Here is an 18,369-nt window from a genome sequence, read left to right as displayed (position 1 = left end):
GACAGTGCACTATGCTCAAATTGGGGAGCTAGGCTCTGAAGAGTATGCAGGTTGAAGCTTATGCAAATTAGTCTAATAATGACAAAACATAGCTTACAGTTATACTTGAACTAGGTCTGATCATTAGATTAAATTAAATCTTTACTACATTCAATAATAGTTATACTTTAATATATAGAATGTATGTAGGGTTATTAGTTTGTTACAGTTAAAAACAGTGTCTCCATTTTGATGATTAAATCCTGACTTAATAATGTTATAATTTCTGACCACAGGTGGCAACAAAAACTCAGCGTTTGCTATATCTCTACTTCCAACTAGTGGTCACTTAGAGTTTTATAGCCTAGGTAGCCTTCTTAATAAGCATCCAACGATAGTCCATTTGCTCTAGTCCCTCTTCTCCCTTTATATCCTTGGAAACAAGCCAGTGTGCTGTAGTTTATCATATTCTCCTGTTGTAAATGAAACATGAAACTATTAATCCCATAAAACAAACCAGGATATAAAACCATAGTTTAAAGTTGACTGTTTATTCTGTTTTATTTTGGAATAACTTAGAATTCTTAATTCCAGTATAATGGGATGTTGTGTAGCTATGGCTTTCTGGTTTGCTTGCTCACATGGTCCCACAAAAAAAGAAAGTAATGGGATTAAAAGGGTTGCTGTTACTACCTACTTCACTAAATTTGCCTTAGTGAATTAAGCCACGACCACTATGTCTATTCTCCAATCCATCCAAAGCAGTTCAAAGGCAAGCTGCAATCATCTTCACATCTGCTGATTTCAGCATGCTGAGACCATGTAGAGATCATCATAAATCAATGAATGAATGCCCAGTTGACAAAAAAGTAGAAAGAATGTAATTCATTACTTAGTGCCATATTTCAAGCTATCACTGGTGCTGGAGTAGCAAAAAACTCATCATTCCACTCTACATAAAAGGAGAATAAAATAAATTGGTAGCTCTCCTTTACCCCACCTATCCACATTTTCAGTTCATATTGTATGAATCTGTCTGGTTGTTTGCAAAAAAAAAAAAAAAAAAGAGTAGCTGCTATGAGGGGAAGTTTACCAGCTGCAAAGCCAGCTTTTCTCCTGTATTTAAAAGCCTTTTGCAAGCTATGGTAGAAAATGATATTATGTTGATAATCAGGCTTTTTCCAATAGCTATAATCATGGTTGCACAATTTTTCACTTTTGGACTGGGAGAGAGATACTGTACACTCTATACAGTACCTACAGACATGAACCAAGAACAGGATGTTGAAATTCTTGTTCAGAGTTGGTAGAATATAACGGCTGTCCTGAACCCAGGAGCCAAGAGGTGGTATGAAGCAAGAGTTCTAGACAAGGTTAAAAACAAACCAGACACAAGCTTGCCAGAGCCACAATTTTGTGAAGAAAAAAGTTTTGCTTCTATTAAAATAAACCACAGCAGTGCCAAGGGGAAAAATAAAATATCCTCAGTTCTCAAAACTAGCTGGCTCAGATCAAGAGCTGGTTCTAAACTGGAACAAAGCTCTTCTATTAAAGTGCCCTTTAATGCCTTAAGCCAAAATTGATCATCCAAATTGAGCATGTATGATACTCTGTTGATCTAGTACTTTGAAAATGAACTCAGGCTATGCCTTGACTCTGAGGCATGTGATGAAGTGAGCATATTTAGCTAAGAATATGAATATTTTAAAGAAATATAATATTTAGTAACCTTTGAGATTAACATTTGCACAGATGACCATGTCAATTTGTTTGTAATTTGTCAGAATAATAGTGGTGTCTATTTTTCATTATCATCTATGTTCCTTAAAAAGACATCCCCCCCCCCAAAAAAGAATTAAATTGTCTGCAACTTAAGAGCTGACATGGAGACCCAGCTGGCAAGATTTTCCATAAATCTGGGTCCATTACAGAAATGTTTAATTTTTTAGTAGCCCTGAAAGGAAAGCAAACATAAGCAGCTGGGAAGCAGAGTTCTAATAAATTCATTCAGGAAAAGGCTACTTTAAACCTAATAAATAATATATATAAATAAATGTGATTGATTTTATTTTGTTATTTTATTTGTGCCTTCAAGGGAGTGTTAAACCTTTGCAATTGCCTGGACTAGCCCCTTCAGTTTTCTTGGCAAGATTTTTGGAAGTGGTTTATCCTTGCCTCCTTCTCAGGGCTGAGAGAGGGTGGCTTTGTGCCTAATGCAGGACTAGAACTCAGAGTTTCCCAGTTTCTACCCTTAACCACTAAATCAAACTGGCTCTAAATATAACATGATAGAAGTGTGCAAATCAGCCAATATGGGATTTTAAAATCAGAGAAAGCAAGATTTGATTCAAATTTATAATCTGAATAAGATCACAAGGACAGTTTGTGTTTTGAGATTTTAATATAATAAGACATTCAACAACAGGCTATAATAAGAAACCATCACCACATCTGCGACTGTTTCAGTTGTTATAGCGGAGTGGGATGAAAACAACAGTTTAGTAGACACTTTGAAGGACATTAATGCTGCAAAGTTTCAACCAGATAATTTCAAGGATTTTATTCAAATAAATCTGTGAAATGTTCTTCTCTCTTTTAAAGGATAAATAGTCAGGATAAGAAAAAGACAGCAAAGCAGTCTCTAAACTGTACAGCAAACAAAAGCCAGGAACCCCTGAACCACTGCAGAAAGCTTCCTACCAAATTTAAAAAATAAAAACAGTTAAATTCTAATTAAAAAGTAAGCTCTTACTTTTACTGTACATTTGAGTTCCCTGCCCTCTTTTTTATTCTGGTCTGGCAAGCTTGTTGGTATGGGTCATTGGCAACCTTAGTATCTTCTAGAATGACACATTATGTGCTGCTTTATGGTTTTTTTTAAAAAAAAAAAAGTCTAAGAGGTGTTCATATTATGTAACATACTATGTTGAATTATACATGATAATGTATAATTATTTAATATTTACATGAAGCTAGTGGCAAGGTCATCTGATGTTACCTCTCATGATATATCTCGACCCTTGTGATGCCATCAAGTTTTTGTCACAGTGTCTAGAGACTGTCAGGAACCAGATGGGGTGGAACAGGCTTAGGCTTAACTGTAGTAAGACTGAGTGACTGTGGCTTCAGGGACCACCCTGTTTTCAGCTTTAGTTCTAGATGGGATTGCATTTCCCCAGAGAGAACTAGTGTGCAGTCTGGGAATTCTTTAAGACTCTCAGGTTCTGCTCAAAGTGCAGGTGGCAATTGTGGCTAGCAAAGCCGTTGCACAAATCCACATTGTGCACCAATTTTGCTTATTCCTGGATTTGGAGGCCCTTATCATCATCACCCATATTTTACCTATCTCTTCTTTGGATTACTACAATGCACTGTACATGGGTCTGACCTTGAAGAAAACTCAGAAGCTACAGCAGGTTCAGAATGTTGCACCACAAATAGTTTGCCATTATTCTGTGAAGTGCACTGTTTGCCAGTTGGCTTCCACATACAATTGCTAATAAACATCTATAAAGCCCTTCGTGGCTTAGGGCCTGGACATTTGTGGAACCGCCATTTTCCAATTATCTTTGCCCATCCTATAAGATCTGACAGGGTCAGCATGCTCCAGGTCCCATCAATAAACAATGGCATTTTACTGAACCCAGACAGTACACCTTATGTGTTACCAAGCCTTCTCTTTGGAATAGCATTTCCTCAAGGTCCTAGGCCCCTTTTCTGGCTCCAAGGCCATAATAAAGTCAAGATTAAGGGCCTAGGGCCCTAAACATGCTGTCATTTAAGAAGCCTTAAAAACCTGGTTCTTCTGGCAAATACTGGGCCAGGAGGATTTGTAAACCTGCTGGAGTGTTTGTGATTTAAGTTTTATCTTCCCCAGCACAATTGTTGTTTTGCCACTGTACTATTGTTTTGTCAATTTATGTTTTAACTCTCTTTGTAACCCACCTTCAGTCACTAGTCCATTGAATGGCTCCATAAATCTAACAAATAAATTGTCAAACAGCAAGCATGCTATCTCAAATCCATATATGCAGTTACTAAATCTGAGTCTTTCTCCATGTGAGCCAGCCTAAACAAATTCTAACCAAAAAAATTAGACACCTCATCAGGAAAACAGAGCTCTCCCAAGAACTATGATAGGCAGTGCTTGCAGAGGTGATAAAATATATGGCCAGTTACTTAAGTCAATATCAGAGAGTCAATCCCAGCACTTCCATCCCCACCCATCCACAATTCAGCTTTATAATATGGAAGAAAAGTTGCTACAATGTTTGAGCCTGAAAAGCCAGAAAGACAACTGAATCTCCAAATTAAATTGCTATCTAGTAAATGGATAGCACCTGATTTGATTCAACTGCTTCAAATTGATTTGAAAGTTCACGTTGAAGACGTGAAGGAGACTAACTCTCCTTCAGTTCAGATCATGAACTTGAAAGTTCACACAATACAAATACAGGTAAAGGGAGAAAGTAATTGTTACATGCTATTTTCCTGTTCCAAATCTCACTCTGGCAGCTTTCCATCTATATAATTCAAAATATACATTTAAAAATGGCATATATGCATTTAGATATTCAGTAGCTACATTCACATAATGTTAACTCATAATTAACTGAACCATAGCTTACAGAATTGACTCAATTGCCTTTGTTTGCACAACACTGGACCCCCAAATAGACACAAATGTTTTAGCCTAACATTTTGTGCAGACTCAACCACCATGGGAGAGTAACTTCAGATCAATTATAACTGGACAAAATGTAATGGGAACAGCTGCTGTAGAAGGAGTGCATGGGAAGGGAGCATGTGAAGGTGTCTGTGAAGGGAAAGGTCCGCCTCCTGCCTCAGGCAGCAGGTATTCTTAAGGAAAATGGAAGGCTGTTCTTATATGAACAGCATTATTTTTCTCTCACTAACATGGGGGGAAGTAATCTAAATATTGCTTTCATTAAGTGTTGTTCAGTTATCTCTTATGGATTCAGAAACTGGGCAAAATATTGTTACTTAGCACTTCTGGTACATATGTGCAATAATATGTAATTCAATCTTATATATGCTTATTCAGAAGTTCCATTAAATTCTCTCAAGAGTTACTATTAGAAGTATGAATAGCAGTCCAGTCACAAATTATTTGTCACATTTATTTTTATTAATAATTTTAATAAACTAATAATGTAACAGCTACATTCTCAAAGTACTCCAGTATGAAAAAGGCAAGGAAAACATGACAATGGAATCAATGGAATTTGATTTAAATATAAAAATATATTAGATTGAATTAATGTCCTTTCTTACTAGCATGCAGTCTAGATCCAACCTATTGTAATAAGAAAGCTTTACTTATCATCTCACATTTTTCTACACTTACCTTAAGGTTTCTTTGAGAAGGGCTCTAATCATTGGCAAGTTGGGGATATGATGTGCATCAGGAACTTCATCTTTTCCCAAATTATGAACTATCTCTTTATAGACAGAATCCTGCACTTCTGGATGCTTTGCTAAAAGATATGTTGCCCAGGATAAAGTGAATGAAGTCTTGAAGGGAGTCGTGGTGAGGAGAGAAAAACAGTATTTGGTGTGGGGGGGGGGGAGGGAAAGTGATATCATTCATTAAATCAGAGCATTTTTCATTTTCAACCAATGTTATGTTATACATTTGGACAAACCAAGCTGTGTATTAATCATGGTGTCAAATAATTATCAGGCACTTTCTCAGACAACACAGTCTTTGCATGTTTCGTCAATCTTTTGTCTGGTTTTCAGTGGATCTAATTTCCTTTGCATAGGATTATAGCTTAACAATTTGCTTGCTTGCTTGCTTGCTTGATTTATAGCATGTACATGGCTTCCCAACTTGAACAATGAGACTTTGGATGATGTACAAAAAACTGTATACAACAATATCCCCCCCCCCAGCAAATATAATTAAAACAAATGAAACAAATTAACTGGTGATCAGATATTCAAATTTGTTATATTCCACCTGATGGGAACTCTACTCATCCTGTCCCAAGCTTCCAAAGAACGAACTAAATTTTAACTGCTTTATAAAGGCCTGCAGGGTGGGCCAGCTGTACATTGGGGGGTGGGGGGGAGAGATTGTTCCAAAGAACAAGCACCACCACAGTGAAAGCTCACCTCCTAGATCCCATGAAATGACATTGTTTCAAGGAAAAGACCTGGAGCATGCTTTCCCTATTAGACCATGTAGGATAGGCAGATACCACGGGGGAAAGGCAGTCCCACAAGTACCCCGGTCCTATGCCATGTAGGGCCTTATAGATGATAACCAGCACCTTGAATTACATCCAGAATCCTATGGGAAGCCTGTGCAGATCCCAGAGTAGAAGTATTACATGGACATACTGAGGAACACCCATAACTACCTGCACCACTGCACTCTGGACCATTTGTAGCTTCTGAATAGTCTTAAGGGCAGCCTTATGAAAAGCACATTGCAGTAATCTAACAAGGAGGTGACTAAGGCAGAAGTGTTTGTGAGCAGGGCCCCATGATCCAGGAATGGATGCAACTGGCACACAAGATGGAGTTGTGCAAAGATACCTCTGGCCACAGCTGGCACTTGCTCTTTGAGCAGGAACTCTGAGTCTAGGAGGACCCCAAATTGTTCACTTAAACAATTTGTAACCCCATGTAGAGTCAAAGAAAAACCTCTCCAGTCCCAGGACCTGTGAGACCAAAACCCACAGCCTCTCAGTGTTAGTACAGTTAAGCCAAAGCCTGTTCTTTCCAACCAGATCCCCCAGCCTCCAGACACTGGGGCAGAACCTTGACAGCCTCATTGGTCATCCAAAGGCAGAGATATATTATTATCAGTAGCATACTGATGCTACTAAACCCCATGCTGATGATCTCCCCAACAGTTTTGTGTAAATGTTAAAAAGAAGCAAAGACAGGGTAGAACCGTAAGGCACCCTGCAAAACAGGAGTCTAGAGAAAGACTGCTCCCCCCTCAACAGAGTCTGAAACCAGCCACATAACACCATATCCCCCACCTCCAGCCTCCTAAGCGGATCCTGAAGAATATTATGATTGATGGTATCAAAGACCACTGAGAGGTCAAGGAGGGCTGGATGGATGCAATACCCTCATCCCAACCTCACCACAGATCATCAACAAGCACAACCAAACTATATCCTGTCGGAAACCTGACAGGAAGGGGTCCAGTTAATCTGCTTCCTTCAGGATCCTTTGGAGCAGTAGGCTAACCACTTTCTCAACAAACTTCCCTAAAAAGGGAAGATTGGAGATGGGATGAAAGTTGTCCAAATCTGTGGGATCCAGCAGTGGTTTCACAGCTGGTAGAACTACTCTCTCTCTCAAGGTAGCATTCACCATTGCATGGATCTACCCACATTCCCTTTTCTTGGAGGTCAAGTTAACCAATCACAAGGGAGATGAGTCTAAATCACAAGTGGTCATACCCACAGCACCAAGTACCCTGCCACTTCCTCAGGACTAACAAGATTGAACTCTTCCCAGTTAACATCACAAAACTGTGCCTCAGTCAATTTCATAGGACTTGTCCAGCTGGAATCTAGCTCAGAGCAAATCCAAGCAATTTTACCTACCCAGTCTTAAGAACAGTTTTCACAGTCAGCCTGTAGGTACTCCCCTTGTTCCTCCTGGGTTGCTCCTGTTCAGGTCCTCCTGAACAGGATCTGAACAGGGCCACCAGTTAGCACTTGAAGGATACAATAAGAATGGAGAAGTAAGCGTGTTTCACCACTCTTATTGCCATAAGATAGACCCTAATACCTGTCTCCAGTTGATTTGCTCCTAGTTGTACTCCAGCAATACTCTAACTTTTCCAACTTTCCAGTGTCCTTTTTGAGGAGCCTACAATTACAGTATCACCAGTTCTATGGTGATCAGAATTGTGCTCAGCATTCCAAGTACATCTTCATCAAAATGTCTTATTTTCCTGTATTAAAAGTAATACCATACACTACTAAATTAAGTTTCTCTTTTTCCATTCTTCCATCTTAGATGACCATTTCTCTTAATGTTTGTAATACAATTAAGGGCTTACAATTTTGATTTTTAATTTAGCCCCACAAATATGGACTTGTATTTCAAGTCATGTATATGCTTTTAATAGCTATCAAAATGCATGTTATGTACTTAGGGATGAAGTTTACAATGACATTTCAATTTTCTTTTCCCCATCTCATGAAAGGGTAAAAAAAAAAAAAGGACATCCTGCCCTGAATTCCCATTTCATTTATTTTCAGTTTGTTTTGCATTATTCTCTCTCATACAAACTTAATTTTGAACTGTTTCTCTCCCCTAGACAAGGTGCTGGGAGCTGTGTCTAATTACGTAAGAACTTACTCTGATCTAAACAGTATTTCTTCTCAGATTCCCAGATCCTTCACATCCTCTTCAAAACTGGTACCATGCTAAACTATGTAAAGTGCTTTGAAGCCAGTAAAATCTGCCTGTATATCCTGTTCAAAGTCTTTAATAATCCTTTTTATATGCCTACAGATTTTACAATCTAAATTGAGAAACCCTGGCTTAAACATTTTCTCTCATATACTATACTCAGATTGGCCAATACTAGCTAAAGAAGTAGATCTTCATATAAATACAGTGGTACCTCTACTTACGAACTTAATCCGTTCCGTGACTCTGATCGCAAGTCGAGTTGGTCGCAAGTCGAGGTAAGTTTTCCCATAAGGTTCAATGTAAATACGGTTAATCCGTTCCGCCCTCTGAATTTGGTCGCACCCCGAAGCAAATTTTCCCATAAGGTTCAATGTAATTACCATCAATCTGTTCTGGCGTCCGTGTACCACGCGTCAGGGGTGGAAAAGCGCCCATGTGCCATGTGTCAGGGGCAGAAAAGCACCCGCGTGCCACGTATCAGGGGCGGAAAAATGGCCCCAGACCACGTGTCAGGACGGAAAAATGGCCGCGGACCATGTGTCAGGGCGGAAAAATGGCCCCAGACCACATGTCAGGACGGAAAAATGGCCGCGGACCATGTGTCAGGAAGGAAAAATGGCCCCAGACCACGTGTCAGGACGGAAAAATGGCCGCGGACGTGTCAGGGTGGAAAAATGGCCGTACCTTGAGGCGGAGTTCGCACATCGAGGTAAATTTTTGGGGCCGGAGCTGGTCGTATCTCGAAAATTTCGTAAGTAGGGGTGTAAAGATAACATTCTAATGGTATAGGACACAGCCATTTCAGGTTAAACAGAAGCTTGTTTTCAGCCTGAAAGCAATAATGTATATATAGAAAATAGAAATACAGTAGTTGATGCATTTGACTGCATTGGGGATGTAAAGGAGGAAACAAAAAGTTCCTGATAATCATCATAAAAGCTTGCCTGAGATGTAACAAATATTTTCATTTTATTCTAGGGCCCAACTTCCTATTGTTTCTCTCAGGCTTTAGCTCAGCATGAATTTAATTGTCAGATGTGGATTTTTCAGTGAAATAGTACTAAAATATTTTGCTTTTGCTCATACTATGATAAATGTTATCAAAAAGAAATATAGAATTCAAGTCTCTAATATATACATCACTGTAAAGCAAAATTAAGCTTACTTTTACCAAAATGCATTGTATTCCTTATTTAATTTCATGGTTATCTGCAGCAGCAGAGGCAGAATTATTTACTGTTGCTAATAACTCAACTCTGCCTTTACCAAATCATTATCTAATTGTGGCATTTATTTTTGCTGACAAATCTAATTTTAGAAATAATCAAAGCAGTATTAAATATAGGTTCTCTAGAGGGAACAAATATTCGGAGAGTTCTTCCTTTATTTTCCTGTGATATTATGGACAGATCCCATATTGCAGGTTGTGGGATATTCATATCAGAACATCATATTCCAATACATCTAGGATACCCCCATTCATATTATTTACTGTGTGTCCAAACACATGAGCAAACCAGATTTCTCCAAGTAGCTCTGAGTCCAACATCACAGATATCATGAATGTTCTTCACCTGATGACCAAACATCTCTAGTAACTATGCTTTTGTGCCTACAACTGTACCTACAAAGGCTTTAATATAAAGCAGAATACTACTAAATTCTGGCTTGCATGGAAACCTCCCACATACAGTTGCATTTTCAAGGACCTCTTTCTATAGGCATTTGAGCTGTACCTTGAACTTCAGAGAAACAGGCTGCCCAAAGTGGGCCATGTCAGTGAGAGTTATTTATTATAATGCATTCATGTGTGCAGTAGGAGGCAAAAATAGGCCTATGGTGAGCAGAATAGAAGGCATAACCTTAAGCATCTAAAATAATGCCCTAATTTTTCCACTCTCATAAGTATAAAAGACATTTAATATTAAAAGGTGAAAGATTTATTTTAAAATAATATTTATTGCATTTCTATTTTTATTTGTTTATGCTGCACATAAGAAGTTTTGGGGCATGAATATCCAGAAAGGTAGGCTATAAATAATTTAAATCAATAAATCAATAATGAACTTACTGTGTCAACACCTGCCAAAAGCATTTCAGTCATATTGGCGTAAATTTCTTCTATTGTAAGCTCTTTTCTCCTAAGCAGAGTTGTGAGGAGTCCACCTTCTATCTTTTTTCCTTGATCTAAAAGGTTTTTTATTTCATTTATTTTATTGTCAACATGAATTTGACCTTAGTGATTAAAAGAGAAGGAAAAAAAGAATGTTTATCAAAGCTTGTGCTGTTATCTCTCATTTATAAAGTAGGGCTTTATTATATTTACTTCATTTACTTCAAAAATGTTACAATTAATATTTCTGAAAAAGCATTATATATTAATATACAATATTATCTGTAAACTATATAGTTACATAACTGCTATATAAAAGACTATATACTTAAGAAAAAATCTAACCCATTTTATAAACTACAGTATATAGTTAGAAGAAGAAGAAAGAATAATCCCTAACTAGACTACTTAAAAACCCAAATAAAATTAATAATAATTTTTTAAAATGAACAAAATGAAAAAATTGAAAAAAGCAACTAGTCAAACAAATCTTAAAAGAAAGCTGAATTATATCTACACATAGAAGAATAAATCAAGGGGGGAAAAAAGGAAAAAAGATTATCAAGCTATTTGAGTATTATAATTATATAAATGTGAAATATAAATTCAATCATTTTAATTCAATTGTTAAGCAATACATTAAATCTAGACTGTATGAAATTATATTATTCAGTCTTGGGTATTCCTTTGAAATTAAACTAATTAATTCTATATAATTAACAAACTTCATTAAGCCAACTTTTAATGCCCGGGACATAAGCATTCTTTTAGGATTATATAAGCATATTTTCCCCAACAGTCTAATCTCAATATATCCAAAGTTCTTCATAGACTGAGATATTTCAGATTTTGGGGATATAATTTAACAAAACATCAACATATTTGATCATAAACTACCTTCCAAAAACCTGGTTCACCATCATTCAACTATAATGAGTTACCGTAACAGGTACACTAAGGTTCCCTCAAATTTTTTACATACATAAGGCAAGAGACAACTTTTTGAAAACATTGAGTTCAACAACAACAACAACAAAAAATCTGAACCAATTAAGTTGTAAGAAACATATTTTAACATTCTTCAGACCTGAAGCCACTGATTGAGCAATATGAGATATTTGAGTTCTCTATCCCAAATTTATTCCATGTTGCCTTAATTTGTTGTATTTTTAAAAAAATTAATAGCAATAAATAAAATGTTGGTTTAACTTCAAAACATTTCAATGTCTTTATTCTTGTGTCTTTTTCTGCCAAAAAGTACAAGCTGTTATCTTACCAGGAATAAATGATCTGAAAGTATCCCAAACTATCCCTAAATTAATTGATCCTCTATTTATTTGAAAAGAACTATATTTTTTGTTGTTCAACAAAGTGAGATTCTTCTAACAAGGAATATTAAAATATAATCTCCTGCTAATTGGGAATTTTCTATTCAGACTCATTGACATTACTACTGGTGCATGATCAGAAATTAAGACTGAACCTATCTAACTTGACCATCTAACATGATATTAAAAAATAATTCAGTTTTGAACATGTGCCATGTGGGGTAGATAAAAAGGTCTACTCCTGCCTGTTTGAATTAAATTACCTCCATATATCCACTAAATTAAATTCCTGAATGTATGTGTGGAGAACATTCCAACTCTAGGGGGTCATTTTGTTTCTTTGAAATCCTATTTCAATCCAATCATGAATCCAAAGTTAAATTAAATAATTTTTTTTTCTTTGAACTCCAAATATATAATGAAGTCCTTATGTTGATTTGCAGTAGTGCCTGCAAAACAACATAAGGACTTCATTACACATTTGGAGTTCAAGGGGAAAAAAAACAGTGCCACACCTCTTCAGAGACTAATATCTTCAATTAAGAACATTTCTTAGAAAATTGCCCTAGCTCTATTATGCAAAATGCATTATTATAAATTGTATTTCTTTAATCAATTGGTATGCTTGTCTCGTTAAGCAACTGTGGGAGACTAACAAGGGTTCAAAACAAACAGAACATGAAAATAATTTACCTAATAGGGTAAGCATATTGCAGTGGGAACCAGAGAGCAGAAAACAAGCTACAAGAACAGTGAAGTTACTAAAAAAACCCCACAACTCTCATGCTTATCTTTCTTTTTTGATAAATGACCTTTCAGGAGCTGTTGGACTACAGCTCCCATCATTCCCATTTAGCATGACCACCATAAAGGGATGTTAGGAATTACGATTTGAATAAACTGAAGCTAAAGCCTGACCAGAGAGAGACTGTAGTTTGAGATTCCTTAATTTGTAAAGCTGAGTTGGTATATGTTATAGATGCAAGTGCAGCTTTAGTTGAAGTTTCCAGTTTCAGAGAAGCTTATTGTACAATACATGACAGTAATCAATTCTGGAAGTACCAGAATGTGGATTACCATGGGCTCTGTCACCCTATCCAAACTAAGCTGCGGCTGCTTACATGCTACCAAACTCAGTTCAAAGTTCTGGTACTTATCTTTAAAGTCCAAAATATTTTGAATCTGCATAACTCAAAAAGGTCTTTTTTCCCATATCAACTTGATCAGCCTTTTCATATAAAGGATACATGCTTTATGCATGAACAAAAGACAGGATATTCTTTGTTAAGATATACCCCAATTTGGAATAGAGAGATGCTTAGCAAAGATATATTCCTTTAAATGCCTAATTAATTTTTTATATCGCCCAGGCATCTTAAATGCCTGGGCAATCCATTTTTAGTGGATTAAACAGTTTCTATAGGTAATCCTCGATTTACAACCATTCGTTCAGCAACCGTTCGAAGTTACAATGGTGCTGAAAAATGTAACTTACGACCAGTCCTCAAAGTTACAGCCATTGCAGTACCCCTGAAATTATGTGATCAAAATTTGGGTGCTTGGCAGCCTGCCTGCACTTACAGTTGCAGGGGCGCTGCAACTCCCCTGACCCACCTATCTCCCCCCCCCCATCTCTGTCCTTTAGGCCACCCGGCACAGTGGCATTCCTTGGTGGTGGCAGCAGTGCTGGGGCTGAATTAGAGGCCTGGGGCCTTCAGCAGTCTCAGCTGGCCCCCGCCACCCCCAAGCTCCATGTCAGTCCCAGCGCAGCCAGCACCACTGCTGAGGAGTGCCGCCTCAAGCCCTATGCCACAGCCAGCCATCCCAGCGCCACAGTGCAAACCCCAGCCAACCTTGCCACCCTGCACTCCACAGGCCCTGCCGTGTCCAGCTGACCTTCACTGTCTTCCTCCAGCTGCTGACGAAACACGACCAGCCTGCCTTATGCAAGCCAGCTGCTGGCCCTACCAGACCTTCTTCCCGAGGCCACTAACAACATTCTCCAAATAGCATGCCTTGTTCTTGAGATGTTTCAGAAAGCCTCCAGAAAGCTTCTGAGGTCTTCCAAAGCATTGCGAGAGTGGCGCACCTGCCATTCTCCAAATAGTGCGCCCTGTTCTCACAATGCTTCAGAAAGCCTTTGGAAAGCTTCTGAGGTCTTCCAAAGCTATAGAATGTATGCTGGAAGCACCCCTGGAGAACCAGTCTGTGGGCTTCAGCTCATTGGAAGCTGCTGGCCCTTCATGAGACTTTGCAGAGGAAGACTGGGCTGACAGCGAGAAGCCCACAGAGTGGTTTTCCAGTAGCGCTTCCAACACAAGCTGCAGAGTGCACGCTGCACCTCCGGGAAGTCTGTGTCCCTCCACTTCCTCCAGTTCTGCCACCACCACAAACAGTGCCTCCCACACAGCCTCCGCCTTCACCCAGGGAGCTGCTGCCAGCTCTTCTGCCTCACTAGGCAATGGAGAGCGCCACGCCTCACTGTCCCGGTGCTTCCTCCCCAGCTGGGCCTGGCAAGCTCCTTTTGGCAGACCAGGCTCTGTCATCCTGCCACGCTCACCGCTCACATCACAGGCCTGTACCCTTGCCCAGCACCTGGATCCTGGGTCAGCTGCGGCAGTGGGGGGTGGCAGGGGTAGGCGGCAAAGTGCGGGGAAGCCAAAAGGGCAGAGATGTGGGGGGAGATAGATGGGTTGGGGGAGTTGAAGCAAAGGTGAGCACAGCAGGGCAGAAAAAGCATGAGGTCTTTGCCTAATGACCGCACTGTCCTGGCCTAACAACAGCAACTGGGACTACTGGAACTGCTGTCGCTAAGTGGTGCATGTGACGTTTCACCTAACAACCACTTCACTTAGCAACAGAAATTCCAGTCCCAATTGTGTTGTAAGTTGAGGTCTACCTGTATTCCTCTCATTTTTAGCCTATTGGTATTTTAATGTTTTACACTGTTTCAACATTGCACTACACCAGGCTTTATGTAGCATGTCAACAGTTATATTCTAAAGGTTAGCAAGAACAAGGTCCATATAGGAAAAGAATTTTAAAAAGTGAAGGGATCCTAAAGACCCAAAGCAAAGCCCAATTCCCTACACCCCCCCCCCCAAAATGCCCTACATACTCTATGGAGGCCAAAAAAAGATTTTTTTGCTTCTGTGTTTTAAAATACTGTATGAGGAAAAGTTTTGCCTATTTGTGTATACATTCCACCTCCATTTTCAGCTCCCTCTACATAGTTTGCTAGGACATTGAAAAGCAACTTCAGATTATTATTTAAAGATTAATAGTAATCATAATTTGTCCAACCTGACTTGGAACTGAAAAAAAAAAATCATTATGCAGGAAAGAAGAAAGCATAAAAGAATTTGGAGGATCACAACATTATGTCTGGATAGACCAAAATGAAGTTTGGAGAAAGATTGGGAAATTATTTTCTGCTTGTGGAAAAACCAAGGATAAAAGCTACTACATTATAAGAATATTTCCCAGGATTAAAAGACTGAGAGTGAATAATAATTATACAATAGTAACTATACAAATAATAATCTATTGGTATATTGTTAGTCAAATAATTGATTCTGACTTTTTTAAACAAATAAATTAGCACTTAGATTTGAATGTGATATTTTGATTGTTGCAACAATAAATATGTGTACAATTAGGGCCGAAGATATGGCTCATTTATTTTCAATTTTTGACATAATTTAACAAAATTAGTATTCCTAGGTCCGGTATTTCAGACTGCTTGTACAGTCACACTTTGACTTTCTTTAGCTGTCATAAATGATATTTGAATAATTTCCATTAAAAAAAAAAGAACACTTACTAAATTTAAAGAGTCCATCCCACGATCTACAGAATTCTCTCCAAGGTTTTGGAATAATTGGACGAAGCCACTTGGGAATAGCCCCTGCATACATAGTAGATTTGAAACTGCTAAACATCAACTCCAATGCTTCAATATATTCCAACGTACACTTGGGAATTTGATTTTCCAGGCACCCCAATCGGCACTCATACAGAACAGTTGCAACTCCTGTATAGGCAAAGTAATCCAGAATTTATTGTTTTTTCTTTACAGAATAATCTACAAAACAATCCTATACAAGAGGAGTAGATAAGGATGCCTTCTGGCACCTCCCTTTCCACTAGGCAAACTTTTTCTTAAAGTTTAAAACTTTATTTTAATTAAAACAATATATAAATGGGTAATTGATATGCTACAACAAATCGGCTCCCTAACATCTTTCTTTATAATCATGCCTCTGTACATCACAAAAGCAGATGATCATGGTGTTCCAGACAAATAGTCAAGTGGAGTGGAAGCTTAATGTAAAATAAATAAATAAACAAACAAACATACATACATACATACCATGGAGCAACTTCATAGTTTGTTTTCAAATAAACGGGTGATATGTAACAGGCTTTGGCTCTGCCTCTAATATGCTTGCAAAATTCAAAATGTATCACCAGCTCAAAAAACCTGTCTATTGTTACAGTTTACTCAGGAATAAGCTGTGCAAACTTCAATAAAAATTACTCCCAACAAATGAATACTGATTGTAGACATTATATACACGATTTAAGACCTCTTCCTCAACGCAAAGTAAAAAATTTCAGATTAAAATTGCAGTCATATGAAACCCATTCAATTATTCATTTTTATTTAAAATATTTATAGCTTGCTCACTATCCCGAGGTCTGCACATAATTCTATATACAGAATTATGTATAAGATATGACAGAAACCAGTGGCACACAATGACAATTATACAGACATAAAGAAATGTATCACAGTACAGGTAGTCCTCGTAAAGTGACCAGAATTGGGACTGGCAACTTCATTGCTAAGCTAAATGGGAAATCACATGACTGCGGCCGTGCTTTCCTTTTCTACTGCAGCGACTACAGCTGCTACTACTGGTGTAGTGAATCCATTTCCAGTTACAAACAAAAACAATCAGCGCACCACCTCAGGCTCCCTAAAGCAGGAAAGCAAAGGGAGAAGGTGGCACCTGCCTCTCCCCCAATTCCCAACAGCCCGGAGCCACTTCCAGCTCTCCTACTTCACCGTCAACTTATCACTTCCTGGCAATTTGCCCCTCCTCTTTGGGTTGTCCCCACTTGGGGGCAGTGGTATTGGCAATGACAACCCCTGTCTCAACCTAGCATGCTAATACACTCACAGGCACACACAAACATGAGGCACACATAAGCATACTTCACAGAGCACAAGCGAAGGGGGAAAAAGAAAATAAATGAGTGATTTTTGTAGGCAGTCTCTCCTGTGCCTGACCTGTTTCCCCCACCCTTGCAGAGCAGAGAGATTGGGGAGGAAGGGATTACAAGAGAGTAAGCAGGCACACAATGGGGAATACACTGGGCTGTTTGCTTTCAATGTGTATTCTCCATTGTGTGCCTGCTTATTGTCTTGTAATCCCTTCCTCTCCAATCTCTCTGCTCTGCAAGGGGGGGGGGGGAGAAAAACAGCAGGTCAGCTGCAGGCAATGCATATTGACTGTAATAGTGATCACGTGACTGAAGAGACAGCACTGACATAATTTCGGTCGCTGAATGAGGCAGTCAGTAAGCAAGGACTACCTGTACTCTGTATTGTAACCCAAAGTGCAATTTAATATGCTGCCCACATATTGCATATACAGTGACAGAATGTAGTCAATGAAGTGACTGTGCCAAATGTTATTTATTTATTTGATTTTTATGGGCATCCAATTGGAGAGTGACTCAAGGCAGCATACAAAGAATGTTAAAAAGAACCACAGAATACAAAGAAGAACAAAAAAGATATAATAGCCACATGCAGGGAAAACAGAAACTTGAGTCACATCAGACTCCATTAGATTGACAAATCACACCAGCTAGTGTCTGCCAGAATAGCAAGACTTTTAATGCCTTCCTGAATGGCACGTGGTCCTTGGAGAAAATATTACAAATGGTAGTGTCAATGGCAGTATTCATATGCTACAACACCCAGGAGCAATGGTGGACTTTGATCTGCCATCACTATGCCCAATGGATGAGATGCAGCTGCTTTGCATAATTCATTTCTAACACAGGTAGTCAACTCAGCACCCTCCAGTTATTTTGGTATTTGTCAACACCAGCAACTACTGTACTGTAAACGCCTTAAAGTAGGACACAATCAAGGAAGCAAGAATCACAGAGACTTCAATAAGGAGTTTTAATGCAAGAATTGGGGGTAATATACAGAATTTTAGAAACTATGGAGGCACCTCCAGCATTCTTTTCTTCATGAGTTTATTAAGGTGAATTCTCTTTGAAAGTTTTGAATCTCTCCATCCTGGGCTTTCTGCAACCCACAATGAACTGCCATTTGTTAGATAACTCATTAACAAACTCTGCCATCTGTTAATTATTTATGTCTAGAATCTCTCATAACTTGGCCATTGTCAAGGACTTATGAAAGTGATAATCTCTAACAAGTGGACAACCCCAGATTGCCTATCCCTGATTTTATGATGTTTCATCTCTTGTTTGAACATTGCAGCAGTCACT

The 18,369-nt window shown here is 38.6% G+C and overlaps 1 protein-coding gene across 1 annotated transcript in view; it reads right to left on the bottom strand.

Moving 5' to 3' along the window:
- The window catches only part of CYP27C1 (cytochrome P450 family 27 subfamily C member 1), a 46,369-nt gene that overhangs the window by 12,306 nt on the left and 15,694 nt on the right, over nt 1-18,369 (bottom strand). Inside the window, exons 4-6 of the mRNA XM_007439424.3 lie at nt 15,656-15,865; nt 10,463-10,626; nt 5,348-5,514 (exon numbers count right to left, since the gene is read on the bottom strand). Coding sequence (XP_007439486.2) covers nt 5,348-5,514; nt 10,463-10,626; nt 15,656-15,865 — 541 coding nt within the window. The remainder of the gene's footprint in view (nt 1-5,347; nt 5,515-10,462; nt 10,627-15,655; nt 15,866-18,369) is intronic.

The sequence above is a fragment of the Python bivittatus genome, unplaced genomic scaffold (genome assembly GCF_059951505.1).
Source record: "Python bivittatus isolate LINGU-HERP-01145 unplaced genomic scaffold, Pbiv_v1 ctg000480_np1212, whole genome shotgun sequence".
NCBI lineage: Eukaryota > Metazoa > Chordata > Lepidosauria > Squamata > Pythonidae > Python > Python bivittatus.
The sequence above is the reverse complement of the archived record's forward strand: the minus strand, read 5'-3'. Positions and strand labels throughout refer to the sequence as shown.